The sequence below is a fragment of the Stegostoma tigrinum genome, chromosome 1 (assembly GCF_030684315.1).
Source record: "Stegostoma tigrinum isolate sSteTig4 chromosome 1, sSteTig4.hap1, whole genome shotgun sequence".
NCBI lineage: Eukaryota > Metazoa > Chordata > Chondrichthyes > Orectolobiformes > Stegostomatidae > Stegostoma > Stegostoma tigrinum.
In genome coordinates, this window is record NC_081354.1 from 59,625,657 (window position 1) to 59,648,663 (window position 23,007).

Below are 23,007 nucleotides of genomic sequence, written 5' to 3' on the forward strand. Positions count from 1 at the left end.
ACCAGCTTCAAAATCTCCCCCTCCCCCGCCGCATCCCAAAACCAGCCCAGTTCGTCCCCTCCCCCTACTGCATCACACAACCAGCCCAGCCTGTCTCTGCCTCCCTAACCTGTTCCTCTCACCCATCCCTTCCGCCCACCTCAAGCCGCATCTCCATTTCCTACCTACTAACCTCGTCCCACCTCCTTGACCTGCCCGTCTTCCCCGGGCTGACCTATCCACTCCCTACCTCCCCACCTATACTCTCCTCTCCACCTATCTTCTTTTCTCTCCATCTTCGGTCCGCCTCCCTCTCTCTCCCTATTTATTTCAGAACCCTCACCCCATTCCCCTCTCTGATGAAGGGTCTAGGCCCAAAACGTCAGCTTTTGTCCTCCTGAGATACTGCTTCGCCTGTTGTGTTCATCCAGCCTCACACTTTATTATCTTGGATTCTCCAGCATCTGCAGTTCCCATTACCTCTGATACAACATTAACTACCTACCTTGCCCAACAGTATCCCTTATGTCCGATTCCAGCTGCATCTTACCATATGCCATTTCCAGAACAACTCAACACAAAGTGGATATTCGCTAAAAGACTGCATCATTGCATTTGCATGATCTTTAAAAGGCTGCTGTGCACTCAGTCAAGTGTTGACAATCCAGCAATGTCTTGGCATAGCAGGCATAAAGCTGCATTGTTCATGGCACACAGCAGGCATGGCTGACAGTCCGTCGCACATACAGCCCTATGTCGTCACCCTAGTTGCCAATCAAACACCACGCCACACAATTTATCTGTCTTTAGTTTCATCTCATCTAAACGTGCTCTCTCTGAGTCCACAAAACTCTTTCCCGAGTGCCCAATGGTTACCCACATGTTTTCATTGTCCAGTCAGGGAGCAAGAGATGCAGGCAAGCATTCAGACAAAGATTAAACACAAGCTTTAATTGTCATCTGGAAAACAAAAGCAAACACAAAGGAAAAAACTACAGGCTGCAGTTCACACTAACAAAATGACCTAAATAAGGGGCTTCTGATTTTGACAGTCCATGATGGTCTTCTGCAGCCAACTTGCATCTAAAGGAACTGGGAATCAATTAGCTCTTGTCTGCCTGTGGGGTCTAATGCAGCTGAGTTCTGTCATCCACAAGAAGAGCTTCCTCATCTCTAGAGTCCTTCTGAGAAGATTGTTCATGTCCTGGGAATTGTCAGCATCTAACATATCACATTATTGTCTGCTTCAATTGTGCACAGCATGCCAGGATTGTTTAGCATGCTCTGTCCAGACTATACTGGATGGCATCCCCTTGGAGACCAATTCAAGCTACGGAGTTAGATTGTCAGCAGACATACCATCTGCTCAAATATGGCCCTGGGTGCAGTCTGTGTACTAACTTGGTGAAGGTGCCATGACAACTGAGTGACCAACACATTACATCCAAAAGGAGTACCTGCAGTGCTTCTTCGCATCCTGGATCCACTTCAGCCATTCGAATTTTCACAGCATTCATTATATTCCACCATCATGCTTACATGACTTATGATACAGTGGTGTCCCCCCTTCCACAGCAACCTTCAAAGTTCCACAAGTAGTGAGCACCTTTTGGCTAGTATTTGCCTCTTTAAAGTTATTAGCTCTGACTCCTGCAAAACTGAGATGACAATGTTAGTTCAGCCAGCGCTAATAACCTGGTGAAATCTTGACCAACATTCGACGGACAAACATGTTCGACCTGCATGAATTTCTTCTGTGTGAAAAACTGTTTGCAAATGAAATATAATTGGAGTTTGCAAATGTAGGCTTCACGTATTTGTCCCTTCAAAATCCTAAAGTCCAGCAGATGCAGATCCTGTGCTTATGCTCATAAAAGAGACAATTAATTAATTGGACAGCATCTGCACTGAGCTTTTCCTGGTCATAAATTACCCCCACACCCACATTCCACCCTCCCAGAGCTTCTATATCTTCTTCCACCTTGCACTACCTCGACAAACCATTTACACCTACCAGCTCCCAAAAGTGTAGACTCACCACATTGAACCTCATCTTCAACTGTCCTCTCTGCCACTGAACTACATCATTATATCTTATTGATGATCACTTTGGTACTTGAACCTCACCATGGAGTATGGTGGTCGTCATTGCCAATAGCCTCCACGGCCATAGCTTCCATGCCCTTTGATGCTGTTCTGCATGCTCCCCAGACACCTTGAGACTACCCCTATCACTGCCCTTACGTTTACCTCCACAAACATTTTCCATGGCCAGACTCAACACCGTCTTTTCTTTTGGCAGTGGTAAACACCCACATCCACTTCAACCCACCCACTGTTACTACAGAACTCCCTTTGCACCCTCCTTAACAGTCAAAGCATGGTCCCCCAGTACTGTAATGAACCCAGACCTCTGACTGACTTTAATGAGTAGCACCTACACATTTAGAAGGGACCCGAGGAATAACCTTTTCATACAGAGGGTGGCTTGTACGTGGAATTAACTGCAATGGGGAGTTGTAAATGGTGATATAGCTACAATTTTTTGAAGCTATTTGGATAGATACTAGTTTAGGTTGGGAAACTTAATTAGAATGGACAAGTTGGACCAAAGAGTCTGGTTGCGTGCTGTATGACTCAATGATTCTATAATGAGGTGAGTTTGGTTAGATAAACCAAGAGAACCCATTAGGCCTTAAGGTGACAAACCCTCTAAAAAACTCAACATAAGTTGGGCTTGGCCAAAACTTGGAAGATTCAACCCAAGATTCCAATTTATTCCCATTGACTTCAATTTGCTTGGCTTTTTTAGTGTCACATTTGATCAGATGCTGTTTGATTACAACTGCAGAACTTTTTTCTCAAATTCAGCTCTTTTGCCAATGTTTGGACCAAAGCTATATTAAGATCTGGAGCTGAGTGGTCATGGTGGAATTCAAACAGAGCAGGTTATTGATGAGTAAGTGCCACTTCATCACAATGTCAGCAACCCATTCTACTGATTTTGCTGACGATTGGAAGTAGACTGATGAGGTGATAACTGAGCAATACTCGTTCTCCTTTTTCCAAAAGTCATACATGGGCAACTTTCCATTTTGTCAGTAGATGCCAGCGTTGTAGCTGTATTGGAGGAAATTGGCTTAGGGTGCGATTAGATCTGAAACGCAATTCTTCAGTATGATAGCTAGGATGTTGACAGGCCTCATACCCTTTACTGCATCTAGTGTCAACAGGCATTTCTTGATATTGTGGAAATAGCCAAAGACTTGCATCTATGATATGAGGTCCTCAAGTTTACCCTGAGATTGATTATTCACTGAACATTGCTGGCCGAAAATTATTGCAAATGCTTTAACTTGTCTTTGCAGTCAAACCCTGAGCTCTCATAGAAGATGTTAATGGAACCTCTTACTCCCTTTAGCGGTGTATATTCCACCATTATTCATGTCTGGATGTATCAGCTTAATGGAGTGTTGATATGATCCATTGTTTATGGGGTTACTTAGCTCCATCTATCATATACTGGTTCCAATGTTGAAGTATGCCTATAGACCAAGGTTGTAGCCTCAGCAGTACAGTTTTCATTTCTCTGCATGTCTGGTGTTGTGTCTGGCATTCAGTCCTACACTTCTTTTTGAACCAGTGTTGATCTCTGACTCAATGGCAATAGTTGTGCGTGGTTTGTGTTGACCTATGAGGTTACAGATTGTTGTGGAGTATAATTCTGCTGTTGTTGATGGCCTTCAGCTTCAGAATTTTTTTAACCCAATATGAGCTCTAGATCTACTCTGAATCAATCCTACTTAGCGTTCTGATAATAGAACATAGAACATAGAACATGACAGCACAGTACAGGCCCTTCGGCCTTCGATGTTGTGCCGACCTGTCATACCAATCTGAAGCCCATCTAACCTGTACTATTCCACGTACATCCATATGCTTGTCCATATTCCATGTACATCCATATGCTTGTCCATATTCCAAGTACATCCATATGCAAGCTAGGAGGAAATAGCAATTCAGTCACAAGACCAGATAGCCTGGTGATGGTCTGAAATACTCTCACAGGAGTAACGCTCCATAATGCCATATAACACGATGAAGTGTGTCTTCAGTCTGAATATGAGCTGATGGCTCCACAAGGACCGTGCAGTAGCCAACCATAGACATATGTATCTGTGACAGGTAGATTGATGGCCGCACGGTCAAACAGTTTTTTTTCTCCCTTTTGTTGGTTTCATTACTACCCGCTGCAGGCCAGCCTTGCAATTCCGCACTTCACCGGGTCAGTCAGCAATGATTCATCTTGGTGATGTACGTTGAAATTCCCCCACATCTCCAGAATATATTGCTGTGACCTTACTACTCACCAAGTAGTGTTCAAATGTAGGAAAAGTGTTGTTTCTTCAGCTGAGATAGGAAATTTTCTTGCTCATATTGATTCTAATGCCTTGAGACTTCATGAAGTCCAGATTCAATATTAAGGATTTCCAGTGCCATTCCCTGTATACCATGGTGTCACAATTTTGAGTACATCATCCTGTCAGCTGAAGGTTTACTGTTCAGTGCCTGATGTAAGTTCTGCATTATATATGCCTTCTCTTCTCCCGGCTTGTCCAATGCTTCTCTCCCTCATAAATTCATCTGTCAATTGCCATTGTAGTCATGTTCCAGGACAAAGAATCTGCTGCATTATCAAGGTGTACTTAAATTTGTCATGACATTTTTACAGGCTTTAACTGATTAAATCCCGCTGCAATTTTAATGTTGATTGTTCAAAGATCTTTCAATACAATATAACTGTGTCCGGCCTTCCTAAAATTGGTTTTCAATTAAAAGGCCTTAATAAACACAAACATTATTCCCTAGTGCAGTTCATTAAATCCTCAAAGAAGTAAAACAAAACAGAGGAAATGTGAATGTTATAGAGGTTCGAGCGCCCATTAGACAACTGTTGATCATTTAGCCATCGCTAATATCACACAAGCCATGTTTGTGATGGTCTTAAATTCAAATCTTGGCTGAACATCATTCAGTGGCTCTCTGGTGTGTGCATAGAAGCAACATACAATCAGACACCTCTTCCTCAGCAACTGCTCACTACATAGTTAGATAAACAGTGAGAATGGGTGAAAAAAATAAGCTGCTAGACTGGTGAAGCACTAGACTCAGCTCAACCATGTGATATAATATTGTCCAGGGCTGAAGGTTACCTCTTTTCTGTAGTTTGCTCACAAGCATATTTGAAAAGCACCTTGAACAAAAACATTCATATTTCAAAATAATGATGCTTTATTTAAACACTTTTCAAATATTATTTATTCTGAAAGAACTGTCAAACATGTTTTCTGGTCAGGTATTCGTAAAAATGTGTGACCTAGAAAAAGATAATGCTCATAGTTCTCCACCAAAAACTATCAAAAAGAGAGGTGAAGGGATACATGATTTATTGATTTTTTTTGTTAGGTTGCTGACGCACACTCGCTGCCAATGATAAGTGAACATCAAGATAATAAAATGTGAGGCTGGATGAACACAGCAGGCCAAGCAGCATCTCAGGAGCACAAAAGCTGACGTTTCGGGCCTAGACCCTTCATCAGAGAGGGGGATGGGGTGAGGGTTCTGGAATAAATAGGGAGGGGGAGGCGGACCGAAGATGGAGAGAAAAGAAGATAGGTGGAGAGTAGAGAATAGGTGGGGAGGTAGGGAGGGGATAGGTCAGTCCAGGGAAGACGGGCAGGTCAAGGAGGTGGGATGAGGTTAGTAGGTAGGAGATGGAGGTGCGGCTTGGGGTGGGAGGAAGGGATGGGTGAGAGGAAGAACAGGTTAGGGAGGCAGAGACAGGCTGGGCTGGTTTTGGGATGCAGTGGGGGGAGGGGGAGAGCTGGGTTGGTTGTGTGATGCAGTAGGGGGACGGAATGAACTGGGCTGGTTTTGGGATGCGGTGGGGGAAGGGGAGATTTTGAATGTGGTGAAGTCCACATTGATACCATTGGGCTGCAGGGTTCCCAAGCGGAATATGAGTTGCTGTTCCTGCAACCTTCAGGTGGCATCATTGGGGCACTGCAGGAGGCCCATGATGGACATGTCATCTAAAGAATGGGAGGGGGAGTTGAAATGGTTCGCGACTGGGAGGTGCAGTTGTTTATTGCGAACCGAGCGGAGGTGTTCTGCAAAGCGATCCCCAAGCCTCCGCTTGGTTTCCCCAATGTAGAGGAAGCCACACCGGGTACAATGGATACAGTATACAACATTGGCAGATGTGCAGGTGAAACTCTGCTTAATATGGAAAGTCATCTTGGGGCCTGGGATAGGGGTGAGGAGGAGGTGTGGGTCAAGTGTAGCACTTCCTGCGGTTGCAGGGGAATGTGCCGGGTGTGGTGGGGTTGGAGGGCAGTGTGGAGCGAACAGGGGAGTCATGGAGAGAGTGGTCTCTCCGGAAAGCAGACAAGGGTGGTGATGGAAAACTGTCTTGGGTGGTAGGGTCCGATTGTAGATGGCGGAAGTGTCGGAGGATGATGCCTTGTATCCGGAGGTTGGTGGGGTGGTGTGTGAGAACGAGGGGGATCCTCTTTGGGCGGTTTTGGCGGGGGCGGGGTATGAGGGATGTGTTGCGGGAAATGCAGGAGACACGGTCAAGGGCGTTCTCAACCACTGCGGTGGGAAAGTCGCAGTCCTTGAAGAACGAGGACATCTGGGATGTGCGGGAGTGGGATGCCTCATCGTGGGAGCAGATGCGGCGGAGGCGGAGGAATTGGGAATAGGGGATGGAATTTTTGCAGGATGGTGGGTGGGAGGAGGTGTATTCTAGGTAGCTGTGGGAGTCGGTGGGCTTGAAATGGACATCAATTACAAGCTGGTTGCCTAAGATGTAGACTGAGAGGTCCAGGAAGGTGAGGGATGTGCTGGAGATGGCCCAGGTGAACTGAAGGTTGGGGTGGAAGGTGTTGGTGAAGTGGATGAACTGTTCAAGCTCCTCTAGGGAGCAAGAGGCGGCTCTGATACAGTCATCAATGTAACGGAGGAAAAGGGGGGTTTGGGGCCTGTGTAGGTGCGGAAGAGGGACTGTTCCATGTAACCTACAAAGAGGCAGGCATAGCTGGCGCCCATGCGGGTGCCCATGGCCACCCCCTTTGTCTGTAGGAAGTGGGAGGAATCAAAGAGAAGTTGTTGAGGGTGAGGACAAGTTCGGCTAGGCGGATGAGGGTATCGGTGGAGGGGGACTGGTCGGGCCTGCGGGACAGGAAGAAGCGGAGGGCCTTGAGGCCATCTGCATGCGGAATACACGTGTATAGGGACTGGACGTCCATGGTGAAAATGAGGTGTTAGGGGCCAGGGAATTGGAAGTTCTGGAGGAGGTGGAGGGCGTGGGTGGTGTCACGGACGTAGGTTGGGAGTTCCTGGACCAAAGGGGAGAAAATGGAGTCCAGATAGGTGGAGATGAGTTCGGTGGGGCAGGAACAGGCTGAGACAATGAGTCGACCAGGGCAGGTAGGTTTGTGGATTTTGGGAAGGAGATAGAAATGGGCAGTGCGGGGTTGGGGAACAATGAATTTGGAGGCTGTGGGTGGGAGGTCCCGTGAGGTGATGAGGTCATGAATGGTGTTGAAGATGATGGTTTGGTGCTCAGGGGTGCAGTCATGATCAAGGGGGCGATAGGAGGAGGTGTTGGAGAGTTGGCGTTTGGCCTTGGCGATGTAGAGGTCAGTGCGCCATACTACCACTGCGCCACCCTTGCTTATCCTAGAGTGGGCTCAATAGTGGTCACCAGATGGAGATTGTCATATTCTCCTTTGCTTTCCAATGTCCTTGCAGATATCAGCAAAGTAATCATTTTTAAATATACATGTTTCTCAGACTCAGGGAATTTAGTTGTTATAGCATTCACATCACATATTTTTGGCTGCAGCTCAGGGTGTTGGCTGCTGTTCGTGTGCATATAGCAATACTAGATCATCTCAGGTAAGGCAAGTAATATGCCAGAACATCAGGAACCACTGGCTCACATTATTATGGCTTGTAAATGTGTGCTGTGGATCAGAGTTCAATCAAATTGAAAACTCCAAACTGGTAAGCTGTAACCAGTTTGGTTTGTTGGTGATAACATGTGTCTGTTCTAAAGTGAGACTTGTGTCCTATCTTCTGTAAGATAGATCTAACAGGCTAAGCTTGAAGGAAAGAAAAATACTGGGGGAACAGTTCCTTCAAAGCGAGTTTGCTGCTAGTGGAACAAGGAAATTTCAGTTAATGTCAACATGGTTTCATTCACACACTGAGCAAAACCATCTCTCGTCGGATGATTTATGTATTAGCTTCCAAAACAGGCAAATAATACAACAGTAGCTGAAGTCTTATACATTAAAATATCAAATAAGAATTGTAGAAATGTGAATTTGTATCTGGGTTCTCCTACTTGCTCATCATAACTGCAACAGAAACTAATGCACCCTTCACAATAATTATGTGAAGTGCATTTATACTATTCTGTAGGATTTCTGCAGCTCTTCTGCCGGATAATATTAAGAAGTGAGTGAAGGTACACAGATGCTAATGGCATAAAAAAAACTACAGGAAGACTTTGAGGGCCTCCCCATCTTCAGCCATAATCATTTTTTTAATGTTGCTTATTTGTAAGTGGGATGATTCTCAGTATTACAGTAATCCATTTTTAAACTCATTTAAAACATTGTTCACAAAGGAAATGATCACAATCATTTACTAGCAATTACCTTCAGAAATGAAAGCGATTCAGAACAATACAATGCCCAAGGTCACACTGCCACCTATTGGTGTGAAGGAGAGACTTTAAAATAGGATTTTAACATGAGGTAACAGCAAGCAAAGAGAGGATTCCTGTGGCCACATATATTTATTTCAAAGGCAGTTAAGAGCCATTACCAGAGGCAACAACATCAGCAAAGCTGCTCCTAAGATGCTGCTTGGCCGGCTGGGTTCATCCAGCTCTACACCTTGTTACCAAAGCTGCATGTCTGGTTTCCACTTTTCATGAGAGCAGAAATGAAAGGAAAACTGAAATGACCAAAAGTATAAATAAAAACAAAAGACATTGTTACATTGTGCAATGGATCCAGACAAATTGGGAGATTGAACATTTTTGTTGCACAAGGATGATACAAAATCTGCGAGCCAATGAACAGACTCGGTGTTTTTTCTTTTGAAAAGAGAAGGCCGAGGGTAATCTAATACAGGTATTTCACCACAGGGTTGTTCGTGGGGTACGAAACTATATCCAATGGAAAACTATTAAAAGTTCAGATCTCCACAGTGGTGAGTGCTTCTAAACATGGTTTTCTGCCCAGAGTCAGTAAGGAGTGGAAATGGAGTGATAAGATCAACTGAAGGACTCATTTAGAGGTATCCTCAGCAACTTTTACTGAGGTTGCTGGTTGTTCTGACAACAACTCTGCAATTCATGCCAAAGCCATCCACTCTATCACGGGCGAGTGTGATGTCCTAGGAGAACTGGAAACCTTGTCCCGGGAGCAGGGTGGAGTCTCAATTCATCAATGCCAACCCAGATCCAATACTGGAGGTCATGAGAAAGAGAGAAGAGGAAGGTCCTTGTCCTGCAGGGAGACAGGAGGAAGGTACATAGTCATGCAGTTGGTGCACATTCCTGTTCAACATCGTCTGGCTCCGTCTCCTTTCTTCCTCCTTCACATCCTGCTCCTGCTTCTTCACCAGAGTTAGTGCCTTCCAACTTCACAATGTAATCGATGACCAAAACCTCTCTGAAGAGGTATTTTTCTGAGAATGAAGCTGACACCACCCGACTGATCCAGGCACCTGAATCACATCTTCAGAAACCATGCCTGTGAGCTCAGTTGTGGTCATTCTGAGCAGATGGTACTGTTTACATTGACTATGCTTCTGTGAGAGCTACTGTGTTATTACATTTGAATGATGCCCATATTTAGAAGCCAACTTACAAATGAGCCAAGTATCCAGACGTTGTCACATGAGCGCAGGCTCTCAGCTCTGTTACATTTGAGTTGCCAGGTTGTGTCTGGAGATTATGTTGTTGTATTTTTTAGATTGGCTGCAAATTGGCCCAGCAGAAATCCTCAAGCAAAAGGAATCAACATACTTCATTTATGTTACATTTAAGTAACACAAGCGCATAGTTAGATGGCACCCGTCAAGGAGTGAAACTCTTCAAGGCATTTCTTGTATGCTAGATTGCATCAATACACTTTGTGAGTGAAGGTCTGAGGCAACCTGCACTGCTGGATGAGAGAGGAGACATGAAACCTGCAAACAGATATAAAGTAGACATTAAGGCAACCAACTGATTTCGGTTTGTGCAGCTTGCAGACCCATAGCAGACTAACTGCCAGGGCAGGCAGAGTCACAACATTGTTTACACACAGCGCATGGTTAGAGGAAAGCCCTCTGAGAGGCAAGGAATGCAAACAATACAGGCCTGTGTGAAAACTTTGCCTGATAGAGGGCAATTATTGTAAATTCATCCTGGGCTAATTAGTAATGTTACCATAATTAATGATGAGTATAATTCACAGGGAGCGAGAGAAGAGGGATATGAATATGAGGATCAAGCCATGGCTGCAGAGGATGCTACGGTAATAGGAAAATCTTTTACATATTGTCAAATGCTATCCATGGTTACTTATTGAACAATGGATATTTGATGAGCTAATAGATAGCATGATAATGAAAATTCGCTCTTTTAATTTTTGACATACTAGATCCTTTGGGATGCATGCCAAGGCAAATCGGGGGAGCATAAAACGATGCTGCAAGATATCCTGTGTAGAAAGAGCTATCAGCAATTGTGGATGGGTAATTAAAGATTCTACTGTTGGACTTCCTCTATGATTTTATTAGTACACAAAAACCATGAAGTCATAAGAGTATGTATACAATTTGTGTCACAAAAGCAAGGATCAAACTAATTTTAAAAGAGCTTGTTAAGTTTTCACAGGAGGTAAATTATTTTTGCTGAAGAAAATCAAACATTATACCAGTGATAAGCTATATAAAGAAGTTGCATGTGCTTTTATTAGAATCAGTATTACTTTAACAGAAATATCTTGAAGCTCATGTGAATTTTGTTGCTTTTAACATAGCCCATCTTATACTAAACAAGAATTCCAGCCTTCCACTCTATTCTCTGTCCTCTCCTGTAGATGAAGGCTGGTTCAATAATGGCCATTAGGGAGGGAAACTGCTGTCTTTACTTGGCCTGGCCGACGTGATTCCAGACCCAGAGCATCATGGTTGACTTCTGACCATTAGGGATGGGCAATAAATCCCAGCGGAGCCAGCAATGCTCTCATCCTGTGAATGAATAAGAAAAACACACTAAAATCAAGTTTCACAGGTTTTAACAACCCTCTGAAATTTCGCTCAAGTGAGCACATATTAACTATTTAGGTTAATATGTGCTCACTTGAGCGAAATTTCAGAGGGTTGTTAAAACCTGTGAAACTTTATTTTAGTGTGTTTTTCTTATTCATTCACAAGATGAGAGCATTATTAACTATTTGAAGTGAAAAGGGGACACCGCAGCTGAACAGCTATCGTCAACAAATTTATATTCATGTTTCAGCGTGGATGTGATTGAACATCCTACACTGCCTAGACTGCTGGCAGAATGTAATACTGGCACCAAGATTTGCTAATGAACTATGATCAAAGAACTTTCATTTAACATTAAACTTGCATTTTAGATGCAATTCTATCATTCCACATTCCTCATGATCTGTTTCCATAGGAGCATCTGCCAGGAAATTGGGAGAATAGATTTGTCATTTTCCAAACAATCAATTCTAATGGATGGAAGACAATATGCCTTGCACAATGATTCCCTGCAATATGCTGCTTTGAGCATGACTGCTCACTGTGATGTTTGGAAACACAATTTCAGATCATTACAAGCAACAGCACTAGGAGGTCTTGTAGTACAGGGTTAGCTTCATTACCTCTGGGCCAAAAACCCCAGGTTCCAGTCCCACCTCCATAATGACAGCCATGGAAGCTGTGTCATGATGCAGCCAAACCAAATTGTAAATCTATCCATTATGCCTATGGCAAGTGGTGAGAATAGGAACATTTCCTGATCACCCATGTTTATATTAAACATTCAGCACAATCAGAATCTCTATATTAAAACACTGACATGCAGCAACTTGTCAAAAGCAGCTGTAGTCCTTTTTCGGAGTGATTACCACACAGGCACCAAAGCACTGCTAATGCTGTTTACATGGAGTTAACTGAACTACAAGTGAGTACAGAAGAAATTGGCCTTGTATCATGTTTTATTTTTAAAAGTTACAAAGACACTGTAATTCAAACTCTAAGGAGACAAAGTGATTGAATGCACTTTATCACTATATTTTCTTTTCAAAATCATCCAAGGAATTAATTCAATACAGGCAAGATCTGCTCAAGGGGTCTGCATGGGGCTCTTCAAAGACCATGGCCCTACTTGTCACAGGATATTGACATAAGTCTCTTCAAGCTGTGCTTTACAAGCAAGACCCTCCTCCTTAGTTTCTTCCTTTCATGTCTTTGACATATTTATTTTGAAGTTTGATGTTAGACAAATGTATCACCATTTTCCATCCACAAGTGGCAAATTATGAACCATGGTACTACTTTACTAATGGTGCCTTGCTGGAGTGCAACATTTTACAGCATATGAGAAACCATTCAGGACAGAGCAGTTTATTTGATTGGTGTCTGAATTAAACCTCTCTTTCCTCCACCACTGTCACACAGTGGCTGCATTATTACTGTCTACAGATGCAATGCAGCACTTTATTGAGCTAGCTGTAATACCCTCCTCCCTTGAAACCTCATCCACCCAGAAAGGCAAAAGCAGGAATACTATAGGAATTTCTCTTAACACCATTCCTGACTAGGATTCATATTACCGCCTCTTCAAAAACACAGGGTTTATATTCTGAAATTCATTACCTGATACTATAGCTAAAGAAACATCATCACAAGAACTGCAGCAGTTCAAACAGGGTTCTCTTCATAAAAATCGAAAGAACTGCGGATGCTGTAAATCAGGAACAAAAACAAAGTTGCTGGAAAAGCTCAGCAGGTCTGGCAGCATCTGTGGAGGAGAAAACAGAGTTAACATTTTGGGTCCAGTGACCCTTCCTCAGAACTGATGGTGGCTGGGAGAATATCAGTTTATATGCAGAAAATAGGGATTTGGGTGCGGTAGGGAGTAAATGATAGGATAGAGCCCAAAGAGAGAGAAAGACAGTTGGACAGATAAAGGAGTTGCTAACGAGAGTTCTCATCATCACCCACACAAGACAAGTACAAGTGCAATCTTACTCATGTCACTCAATCCTATGAAAAAACATATTTTTGCATGATATCACAAAAACATATGCTACCTAATGATGTAAATTAAAGTTTACAACATTACTAAAAGTATAGGATCAATTTTTTAACTGGCTGGAACAAAACAAACACCAATTTCATAATAAACTGATGTAAATCAACTGAAAATTTTTAAATGCCAGAATGATCCAAGGATATCATTTAAAAATTTATGTATATTTCAGAATCTGCAATGACAAGTTACAGCAATTGAAAAGATACTGTGGGTGTTGCATTAACGCTGTAGCCACTGTACTGACAACTTGCTGTGGCTTAAGAAACTGCTGTAAGGTTTCTGACAGAGGAGAAAAACAAAGAAAAAACAAAAGTAATTGATCAAAAATGACTGCGAAGATAAATACTATCTTCAAGAGTGTTAAGAAAAACAGCAACCTACAACAACATTGGAAACAAGCAATGTAAAAACGGCACTGGCCCAACAGTGAAGAAAAACTTACATTTTCATTGACATATGCAAATATTAAAGATGCAGGAGGAACCGCATGTTGCACAACTAAAAGAGAATGATCAAAGTGAAAATGAGACTAGGGTAGAACTCTGAATAATTTAACAATGTGGCTCCAAGCAATGACCAGAAAAATCACTTCAAGCCAGGGGACTGCACAATTAAATGCTGAGTAAAGAAGACAGAACAGATCATCATTTTATCACTTGTTCAGCACTTTCTTTTCAATGTCGTTATATTTAAGATTATTGCTTATAATTTGTTGAGAACTAATATACAAATACAAAAGCATCAAGTGTGTAACGTCCACAGAATGACAGTATGAATTACAATTTTTTTCAAACACGTATATCATTAGATATCATTGTGGCATTGTGCAGAGAACAATGAGCTGAGTGGGAGGCATCTACAATATATAGGAGGTCCAAACTTATAATAACTGTCAAGCAGCAATGAAGTCCATTACCAATCCTGACTCAGGGGTATTTGTTTTCCGATTAGGTGTTCTAGTCATGTTGGAATCTGTGCTATGCAGCACGAGCGATGAGCAGGATCTACTGTTCCTATTGTAAATCAGGAACAAAAGCAGATGTTGCTGGAAACGCTTAGCAGGTCTGGCTGCAACTGTGAAGAAAGGTTGGAGTTAACGTTTTGTGCCTGGTGACCTTCTTCATAACTGATGGTAGCTAGGAAAATGTTGGTTTATATGCAGGTACCCACTGCCAACCAGTTATGTCTATCTCTTCATGGGGTATGTAAAACATTCCTTGTTCCAGTCCTATTCTCTGTCCTTGGGCCTCTACTGTTTGTAATTTTTATTAATGACTTGGATGACGGGATTGAAGGATGGGTCAGCAAGTTTGCAGATGACACAAAGGTCGGAGGTGTCGTTGACAGTATAGAGGGCTGTTGTAGGCTGCAGCAGGACATTGACAGGATGCAGAGATGGGCTGAGAGGTGGCAGATGGAGTTCAACCCGGATAAATGCGAGGTGATGCATTTTGGAAGGTCGAATTTGAAAGCTGAGTACAGGATTAAGGATAGGATTCTTGGCAGTGTGGAGGAACAGAGGGATCTTGGTGTGCAGATACATAGATCCCTTAAAATGGCCACCCAAGTGGACAGGGTTGTTAAGAATGCATATGGTGTTTTGGCTTTCATTAACAGGGGGATTGAGTTTAAGAGTCGTGAGATCTTGTTGCAGCTCTACATAACTTTGGTTAGACCGCACTTGGAATACTGCATCCAGTTCTGGTAGCCCTATTATAGGAAAGATGTGGATGCTTTGGAGAGGGTTCAGAGGAGGTTTGCCAGGATGCTGCCTGGACTGGAGGGCCTATCTTATGAAGAGAGGTTGACTGAGCTCGGTCTCTTTTCATTGGAGAAAAGGAGGAGGAGAGGGGACCTAATTGAGGTATACAAGATAACGAGAGGCATAGATAGAGTTGATAGCCAGAGACTATTTCCCAGGGCAGAAATGGCTAGCACGAGGGGTCATAGTTTTAAGCTGGTTGGAGGAAAGTATAGAGGGGATGTCAGAGGCGGGTTCTTTACACAGAGAGTTGTGAGAGCATGGAATGCGTTGCCAGCAGCAGTTGTGGAAGCAAGGTCATTGGGGTCATTTAAGAGACTGCTGGACATGCATATGGTCACAGAAATTTGAGGGTGCATACATGAGGATCAATGGTCGGCACAACATTGTGGGCTGAAGGCCTGTTCTGTGCTGTACTGTTCTATGTTCTATTCCAGCCCCCACCTACCACTCTTTCTCTGATACATCAATGATATCATCCATGTTGCTTCCCTCTCTCATTCGGAATTGGAAAAGTTAATTGATTTCACTTCCAATCTCCACCCTGTCCTCACTTTCACCTGGTCTATCTCTGACTCCTCCCTTCGCTTCCTTGAGATCGCGGTTTCCATTTCTGGGGATAGATTGGCCACTAATGTCTGCTACAAATCCAGCGACTCCCACAGCTACCTGGACTATACATCCTCACACCCTACTTCCTGTAAAGATTCCGTTTCATTCTTTCAATTCCTCCGTCTCCTTTACGCATGTTCTGATGAGGCCAATTTCAACATGGAAGCCTCCAAAATGTCCTCAACCGAGGATTCCCCAGCACTGTTGTCAACGGGGCACTCAACCATAGGATTCCTCTTGTCCTTACCTACCATCCCACCAGAATCCACTTCCAGAAGATCATCAGCCATTTCCACCACCTCCAGTGAGATGTCACCAGCAGACACATATTCCCCTCCCCTTCCTTGTCCACCTTCCTTCCGAGACACCCTGGTCCACTCTTCCTTCACTCACGTCACACCTCTACAGTCCCACAGTACCTTCCTCTGTAACCGCTGAAGTTGTAACACCTGCCCATTTATCTCTTCCCTCTTCAGTATCCAACGGCCCAAACATACCTTCCAGATGAAGCAGCTCTTTAACTGCACTTCCCACAATCTAGTCTACTGTATTTGCTGCTCACAATGTGGTTTCCTCTAGATTGGGGAAGCGAAGCGAAGACTGGGTGACCGCTTCACAGAACATCAACATTTTGCCTGTAAAAATGACCCTGAGCTTCCAGTTGCTTGCCACTTTAATAGACCACCTGTTCCCTGGCCAACATCTCTGTCTCAGGCTTGCTGCAGTGTTTCAGCAAAGCTTAGCGCAAGCTCAGAAAACAGCACCTCATTTTCCTCTTGGGGACCCTGCATCCTCCAGACTCAAAACCGAGTTCAATAACTTTAGTGCCTAAACTCTCCCCCTACCCCACACACAAGGCCTTGTTATCACATAGTCTGCCATTGCACACTATCTATTGTTAGCCACTAACCGTCTCCATTAATAGCTATTCACGCTTCTAATCAAATATTTTATCAGCTCCTTTGTCTGTCCAACTGTTCTTTTCCCTTTTTAAGCTCAATATTCATCTATCATTTACTCCTACCTCCTCCCTCCATCCTGTCTTCTGCATGTAAACCGACATTCATCAGTTCTGAAGAAGGGTCACCAGACCCAAAACATTAACTCTGACTTTTCTTCAAAGACCTGCTGATCTTTTTCTGCAGCTTCTATTTTCATGTCTGCTGGAAACAAGACCATTCAATTTAATTGCCTCAAAAACTGAAACCATCAGAGCGATAATTTGAGAAGGTTCTGTAAGAAGCCTTTCAGCTAAAAAAAGATTTTGGCCTGGATTTTAACGAAAAAAAGCAGTGTTGAATTCAGGGAGTTTCATCAAGAGGTTCCCTCTCTGAGCTCCAGTGAGTTACAGCATTCAATTTGCCATGGCGCTCCTTATTAGGTATGCACCATGCCTCCATGGTACTGTATCTTGTGCTCACTAATAGTAGATATACTAATGTATTTGAAGCCCAGCTGAGTATCAGCACAATCAGGCCACAAATAGCCCCTCACAGTGAAATCAGTGGGAGGGAAACAGAAAAGAAAAGCTTCTGAATGCATATAGGTGGCATCGTTAACATTTCATTGGAAATAGAATCTTGCATCCATAAACTATTAGAGATAACAAGGTGCAGAGCTGGATGAACACAGGAGGCCAAGCAGCATCAAAGGAGCAGGAAAGCTGACATTTCAGGCCGACCCTTCTTCAGAAAAAGCGTCTGAAGAAGGGTCTAGGCCCAAAATGGCAGCTTTCCTGCTCCTTTGATGCTACTTGGCCTGCTGTGTTCATCCAACTCTGCACCTTGTTATCTCAGATTCTCCAGCATCTGCAGTTTCTACTATCTCTCCATAAACTATTGCTGTTTTACATCATCTTCAATTTGATCAATTGTCATTGTAACTCGCAGCTACAAAAATCAAGCTACTCAGACTACCTCTCATTAGTGACCTGCTGAGTTTCAGCAGCAATTTCTTATGTCCACTCTATTCACTGATTATTACTTGCAAACATGGCAAGCTGCCTGGCTTTCCGTCTACACTAAAAGACAAGGAAAGCCAGAAGGACTATGAGGCTGGTAAGTTCCAAATGAGGGGATAAAACACACAAAGTCAAGGCAAAGAAAGGCAGAGATGCTGTGAGCACTCAAGTAGGCACAAAGAAACCAGCCCAGCTCTTCCCCCCCACCCACTGCATCCCAAAACCAGTCCAACCTGTCTCTGCCTCCCTAACCGGTTCTTCCTCTCACCCATCCCTTCCTCCCACCCCAAGCCCGCACCCCCATCTACCTACTAACCTCATCCCACCTCCTTGACCTGTCCGTCTTCCCTGGACTGACCTATCCCCTCCCTACCTCCCCACCTATACTCTCTCCACCTATCTTCTTTACTCTCCATCTTCGGTCCGCCTCCCCCTCTCTCCCTATTTATTCCAGTTCCCTCTCCCCATCCCCCTCTCTGATGAAGGGTCTAGGCCCGAAACGTCAGCTTTTGTGCTCCTGAGATGCTGCTTGGCCTGCTGTGTTCATCCAGCCTCACATTTTATTATCTTGGAATTCTCCAGCATCTGCAGTTCCCATTACCTCTGATACAAAGGAAGTGAGCACTGGGAAAGCAAGCAAGGAACATTGAGATGCTATGTGGTTGAATTCATGAGGTAGGTGCTGTCCCTACATGCAAAGTGTCATAGCAGCACTATTGCAATGTTAGATATTGGTGCACTCCAAAGTATAGCATTGTAATGGAAAACTGTATTGTGAATGGGTCAGAGATGTGCCATGATGATATGGTGCAGCTGGTATGTGTCTGATGCCAACCTCTGTGTATGGTGGGACGGTGCATCCCTGATTTATTGGGGACTACTGTCCAAGATAGGGGCCCAGAGAAGCAATTTGTGAGCTGCAATCTTCAAGTACCCCTTCTGACTTTGATTTTGGTAACTGTCACTGACCCTTTTTCTATCGGGCATGGAAGAGAGCAGAAAAACACATTTCACTGAGATGGTACTGGGACATAATGATGTGCAAATGGATGTAAATAGGTGTCTCACCAATCACCACTGTCACTGAACTATATCAGTTGTTGGATCGGGATCCATGGCCTGAAGGGTTCAGTGGCCGTCAAGGTAACGGCTGCACTAAACCTTTTGGCAACTGGTAGCTTCCAAGAATTGATATGGAGACCTATTTGGGATCTCACAACTCTTGACCAACAAGTGTTTGCTATGTAATCCTAGCATGTGATAAGCAAGCAAAGCAGAATGTGACAGATGCTGAAAAGCTAGGAGAACAAGAGCAGTCTTCCATTAAGGAAGATAAGGACATTGAGGAGGAGGAAATGCCACAAGTCAGGCAGGACTCGATTATTACCTGGTTCCAGTAGCTATGAGCTGGGGGCAGTGATCAATCATTGACTGTGGACTGTTTACTGTCATAAGGCAAGTGATCCTGTTTATTCCCAGTAGCAAATGCAGCATTTCTTTGTTTACTGTCACCTTTACTGTTGCTAAACAAAACTTATCATTTTAAACCGATACTGAACACTGAAAAGATGTTGGACAACAGGGAAAGAATAGCACATCCCTACCAATCTAAGATGATATGATGTTAAGGATCGGTAACCAGTATAGGTTAGTTTTTAAATACCAATACACTTACAGATGGGGACTTGTGTTTGGAATGAAATGGCAGCCATGCCACCTATAAACCCCTCTCATTGCATGCACCGTGAAGGGCAACTGCTGGCTGGCAGTGCTGGACCAGATGTACAGCTGAGCCTTAAGAATGGGGTTCTGGCAATGCAGACTGATTTCAATATTGATGACTGGAAGATAGAATGAGCAGGACACCATTTAGGCATACAGCACAGCTATTGGGGTGAGCTGGGGAGAATAGTTCAGGAAAATTGCTAGGAATCGAAGTGAGAAACACTCCTTGAAACTCACCACAATCAACACAGCTTATTCTTTTTCCTTCTGGAAAAACTGAGAATGCTTTATGAATTAAATGTTGTTATTACATGATTAAATGCACCACTTTCACTTTAAAATGATCTCTTGAGTTGCAAAAGTAAAGTCGCACTTCCATAGTTTAACTGAGGTCAATAACTTAATTAGGTGTCATAATATTTTTAGCCTACACAGCCTTAGCCTCATAGGAGTCTGCAAATCTGTATCTCCACTTTAATTATCTGATGAATTGTTGTTCTTATCTCGGTCAAATTTTACTCATGTCCGTTGTATCTACCAAGGTTGTTGGGATTACAGCGTTAAAAGACAAGATAGTGTCCTTGCCAGCTTATTCTCAAAAGACCAACATTAACCTAGCATGGCAATCCAGCAAAGCAACGATCAAGGTGGGGGTTGGGAAAGGTTGGATGGGTCAATAACCTTCCTGACCTCAGCTATGTGAGGTCTGGACAATTTTAACTCCCAGGCCTTTGTACATTCCCAATGCATTTCCCATCCAACCCTACCAGGAAACAGCAGCTGGCTAACAGCAGGAGACAAGTGCCAGGGTCACCCACCAGTCTAGTAAATCAGGAGAGGATTTCAGGAGGATCTATAGGGAAAATAAAATAAACTGCCTCTTTTTCCCCCTTCTAACTCCTACACACCCCTTCTGTTGGGTTGACTTGGTGGGGAAGCCACAACCAATTCCTTTATCATGGCCATTGTTTAAAGCAGTTGTGCCTAATTACATTATCAGAGTCTAATCTGCAGGTTTAATGAATGACCATGCTGCCTTAACGTTGGGCAGTCTTCCTGCTGCTCAGAACAGTTTCAAACAGACATGAGTGGTTTTATTGCCCATTTGTTCTTGTTTCTGCCAGATGAGAAGGTTTAATATCATCACACAAGGTATCTGGAACATGACTTTGTCCTTGAAATTCTGGAAATCACAGAGCAGTTAGAAAGATACAGAGAATTGTTTCACCATCTTGCTATGGTTTAGGAATCTGTAATGGAGCCAAGAGTCTTGTCTGCAAGTTGTATCCATTGTGCCATGAAACCAAGGTTCTAATGAAAAATGTGGAAGTCTCAGAGATTCAGCTTCTTCTGGTTCTCACCTAGCAAAGCAGCTCCAGTGGATCCTTGAAGATCCCAGTATGGCTAATACGATGATGAAGATTCTACACACAACATTGAAGACAATTTGCATATTTATCAAATTAAACTAGCTTTATTTTTAAACACAACTAATTCTCTGAACAAAACAATCATGGATAGCACACAGAAAGATGAGAATGTTGCATCAGAAGGACACTTATGATTGTAGTTCTGCAGTTGCTAAATGGCCCTGAGGACCATCTTCACTGTTGTTCAATTGCCAGTCAAAGCCGAACTGATTTAATTATCAGGTGTATACGTAAATGTAGAACATTGAGACTTCTTGATCCACTCTTGCCAGCCTCCATTTTAAGTACTCACTGCAATTTAATAAATGTGGTTTGGAATAGGTATCAATTTCATAAAATTAATGGAATATGTTTGCAATGCTCAGGCTTGAACAAGGAAGGTGCCTTCCTGCAGGGTTAAACAGGTCAGCAGTTTTCAGGAGGACAAAGAGATGCTCCACAGTAAGTGGAAATCACTCCTTTGCAAGTGGAAATCACTCCTTACAAGTTAGAATGCTCGTAGGACCACCATCTGTAAGCATTGTCCTGAAATCCAACTCATTCCAGTAGCACAAGTGATTTTATTTAAGTTGCTTCTTTCTTGATGTTTGGGGTCAGGTGATGCACAGAACAAATAGGTGGAGTGAAATCCTATTTGAATACCTCAGCAACAGACTGCAATTTCTGAAAAATTATCAATAAGATTTACTTTATAATAAATACTGTAAAATAACTCCAATGTATAATTAAATGTACAGAAACACTGTTAAATACACTGAGAGACTGGCAAAATCTAGTTTAGTTTAGGCACATTTAATGAAGATGACAGTAAATAAATATCATGAATACTACTCTCTACCCAGAGTAAAATATAGGTGGAGTCTAATGGCTGGTATCAAATGTTCCTACTGTGGTTTTATCCTATCATAATGTGTGATTGTATTCAGTAAGATCTTAAATAAACGCAAAGCCTCTGGTTTATTTTTCGATAACACCGTGTAATTTGGGCTTGAGAAAAATGAGCACACTCAGAAGATTATCGATTTCAAAGATAGGCAGATATTGTCTAGGAAAGATATACATAAGAATCTGACATCAAAATACATTCTGTAAAATCAGATATTTTATTAAATGAGGGCTATATTTCCACTTCAATTATTTCAGTTAATGGTAACGTTGACCTCATCCTTAATGGTTTTATCTTATTAGTTATTAGGCACTGAGGTTGTACTCAATTATTTGTCACTGCATTCCATATTGTAGTTTGCACATAAGTTCTGGCACTTTGACATTATGAAACAGTGCAGGTAGATGATTAGAACATTGAGAAGCTTTTCAGCTATGTTCCATAATCTTTCTTGTAGCTTTTCAACAATTCCAACTTGCGTCTGGCCAAGATATTGTGGATGTAATTACAGACTGCTATGATGGGCACTTCCAGCAATTACTCATTGCAATTAGTGAGTGAATTATATTTATTAATTTACTAAATTAAGGTTGCATTTCTAAATTTTACTTGCAAATGTGTTAAACTCAAATTTAAAGCAACCCAGTCGCGTAACTTGTGGTGATTTTTAAAAATTGCTATTCTTTGAAGACAAAAAAAAGATTCAGCAACAAAGCTCTTCTCAACAATAGTCAAATAGAAAAGTTTTATGGTTTTTTTTGTTGTCACCAGCATTAATCTGTAACCTTGTGTTTGATTTCTCAAAGTTCTGTGTGTCAGAGACAAAGCTTCCTATTTCGCATACAAGCTCAACAGAGCAATATATGTAAGTATTTTACATCTATCTAAACTGCATTTTTGTGATATTACAGATATTTTAAACATAGAATTGATTTGGTTGATTTGGCTGCAATTCAGCAGTGACTTCTATCTGAAATGTCAAAGTATTTCCAGTAACACCACCATTTTCCACATATATAAAATCTAACTTGAAGTAGATATCACTATAAGAATTCAATGATGAATTATTATTTTCCTGTAAATAACTTCACGTAAAATTAACCATTTTAAAAGCAGACTGATTACCTTTTTAGAACAGAAGGAATTTTCTGCTTTTTTTCCTGCCTGTACCTTACAGTAAAACTGAATGCAGACATTCTGCAGACACTAGTGACCTCTACTGATATCAAATCAGAACATATTTTATGAAATTCA

At 42.6% G+C, this 23,007-nt stretch overlaps 1 protein-coding gene across 1 annotated transcript in view; it reads left to right on the forward strand.

Moving 5' to 3' along the window:
* LOC125455322 (annexin A10-like) overlaps positions 1 to 23,007 on the forward strand; it is an 87,597-nt gene that overhangs the window by 54,370 nt on the left and 10,220 nt on the right. Inside the window, exons 7-10 of the mRNA XM_048537102.1 lie at positions 10,521 to 10,580; positions 10,707 to 10,800; positions 22,211 to 22,306; positions 22,560 to 22,618. Of these exons, the coding sequence (XP_048393059.1) occupies positions 10,521 to 10,580; positions 10,707 to 10,800; positions 22,211 to 22,306; positions 22,560 to 22,618 (309 nt within the window). The remainder of the gene's footprint in view (positions 1 to 10,520; positions 10,581 to 10,706; positions 10,801 to 22,210; positions 22,307 to 22,559; positions 22,619 to 23,007) is intronic.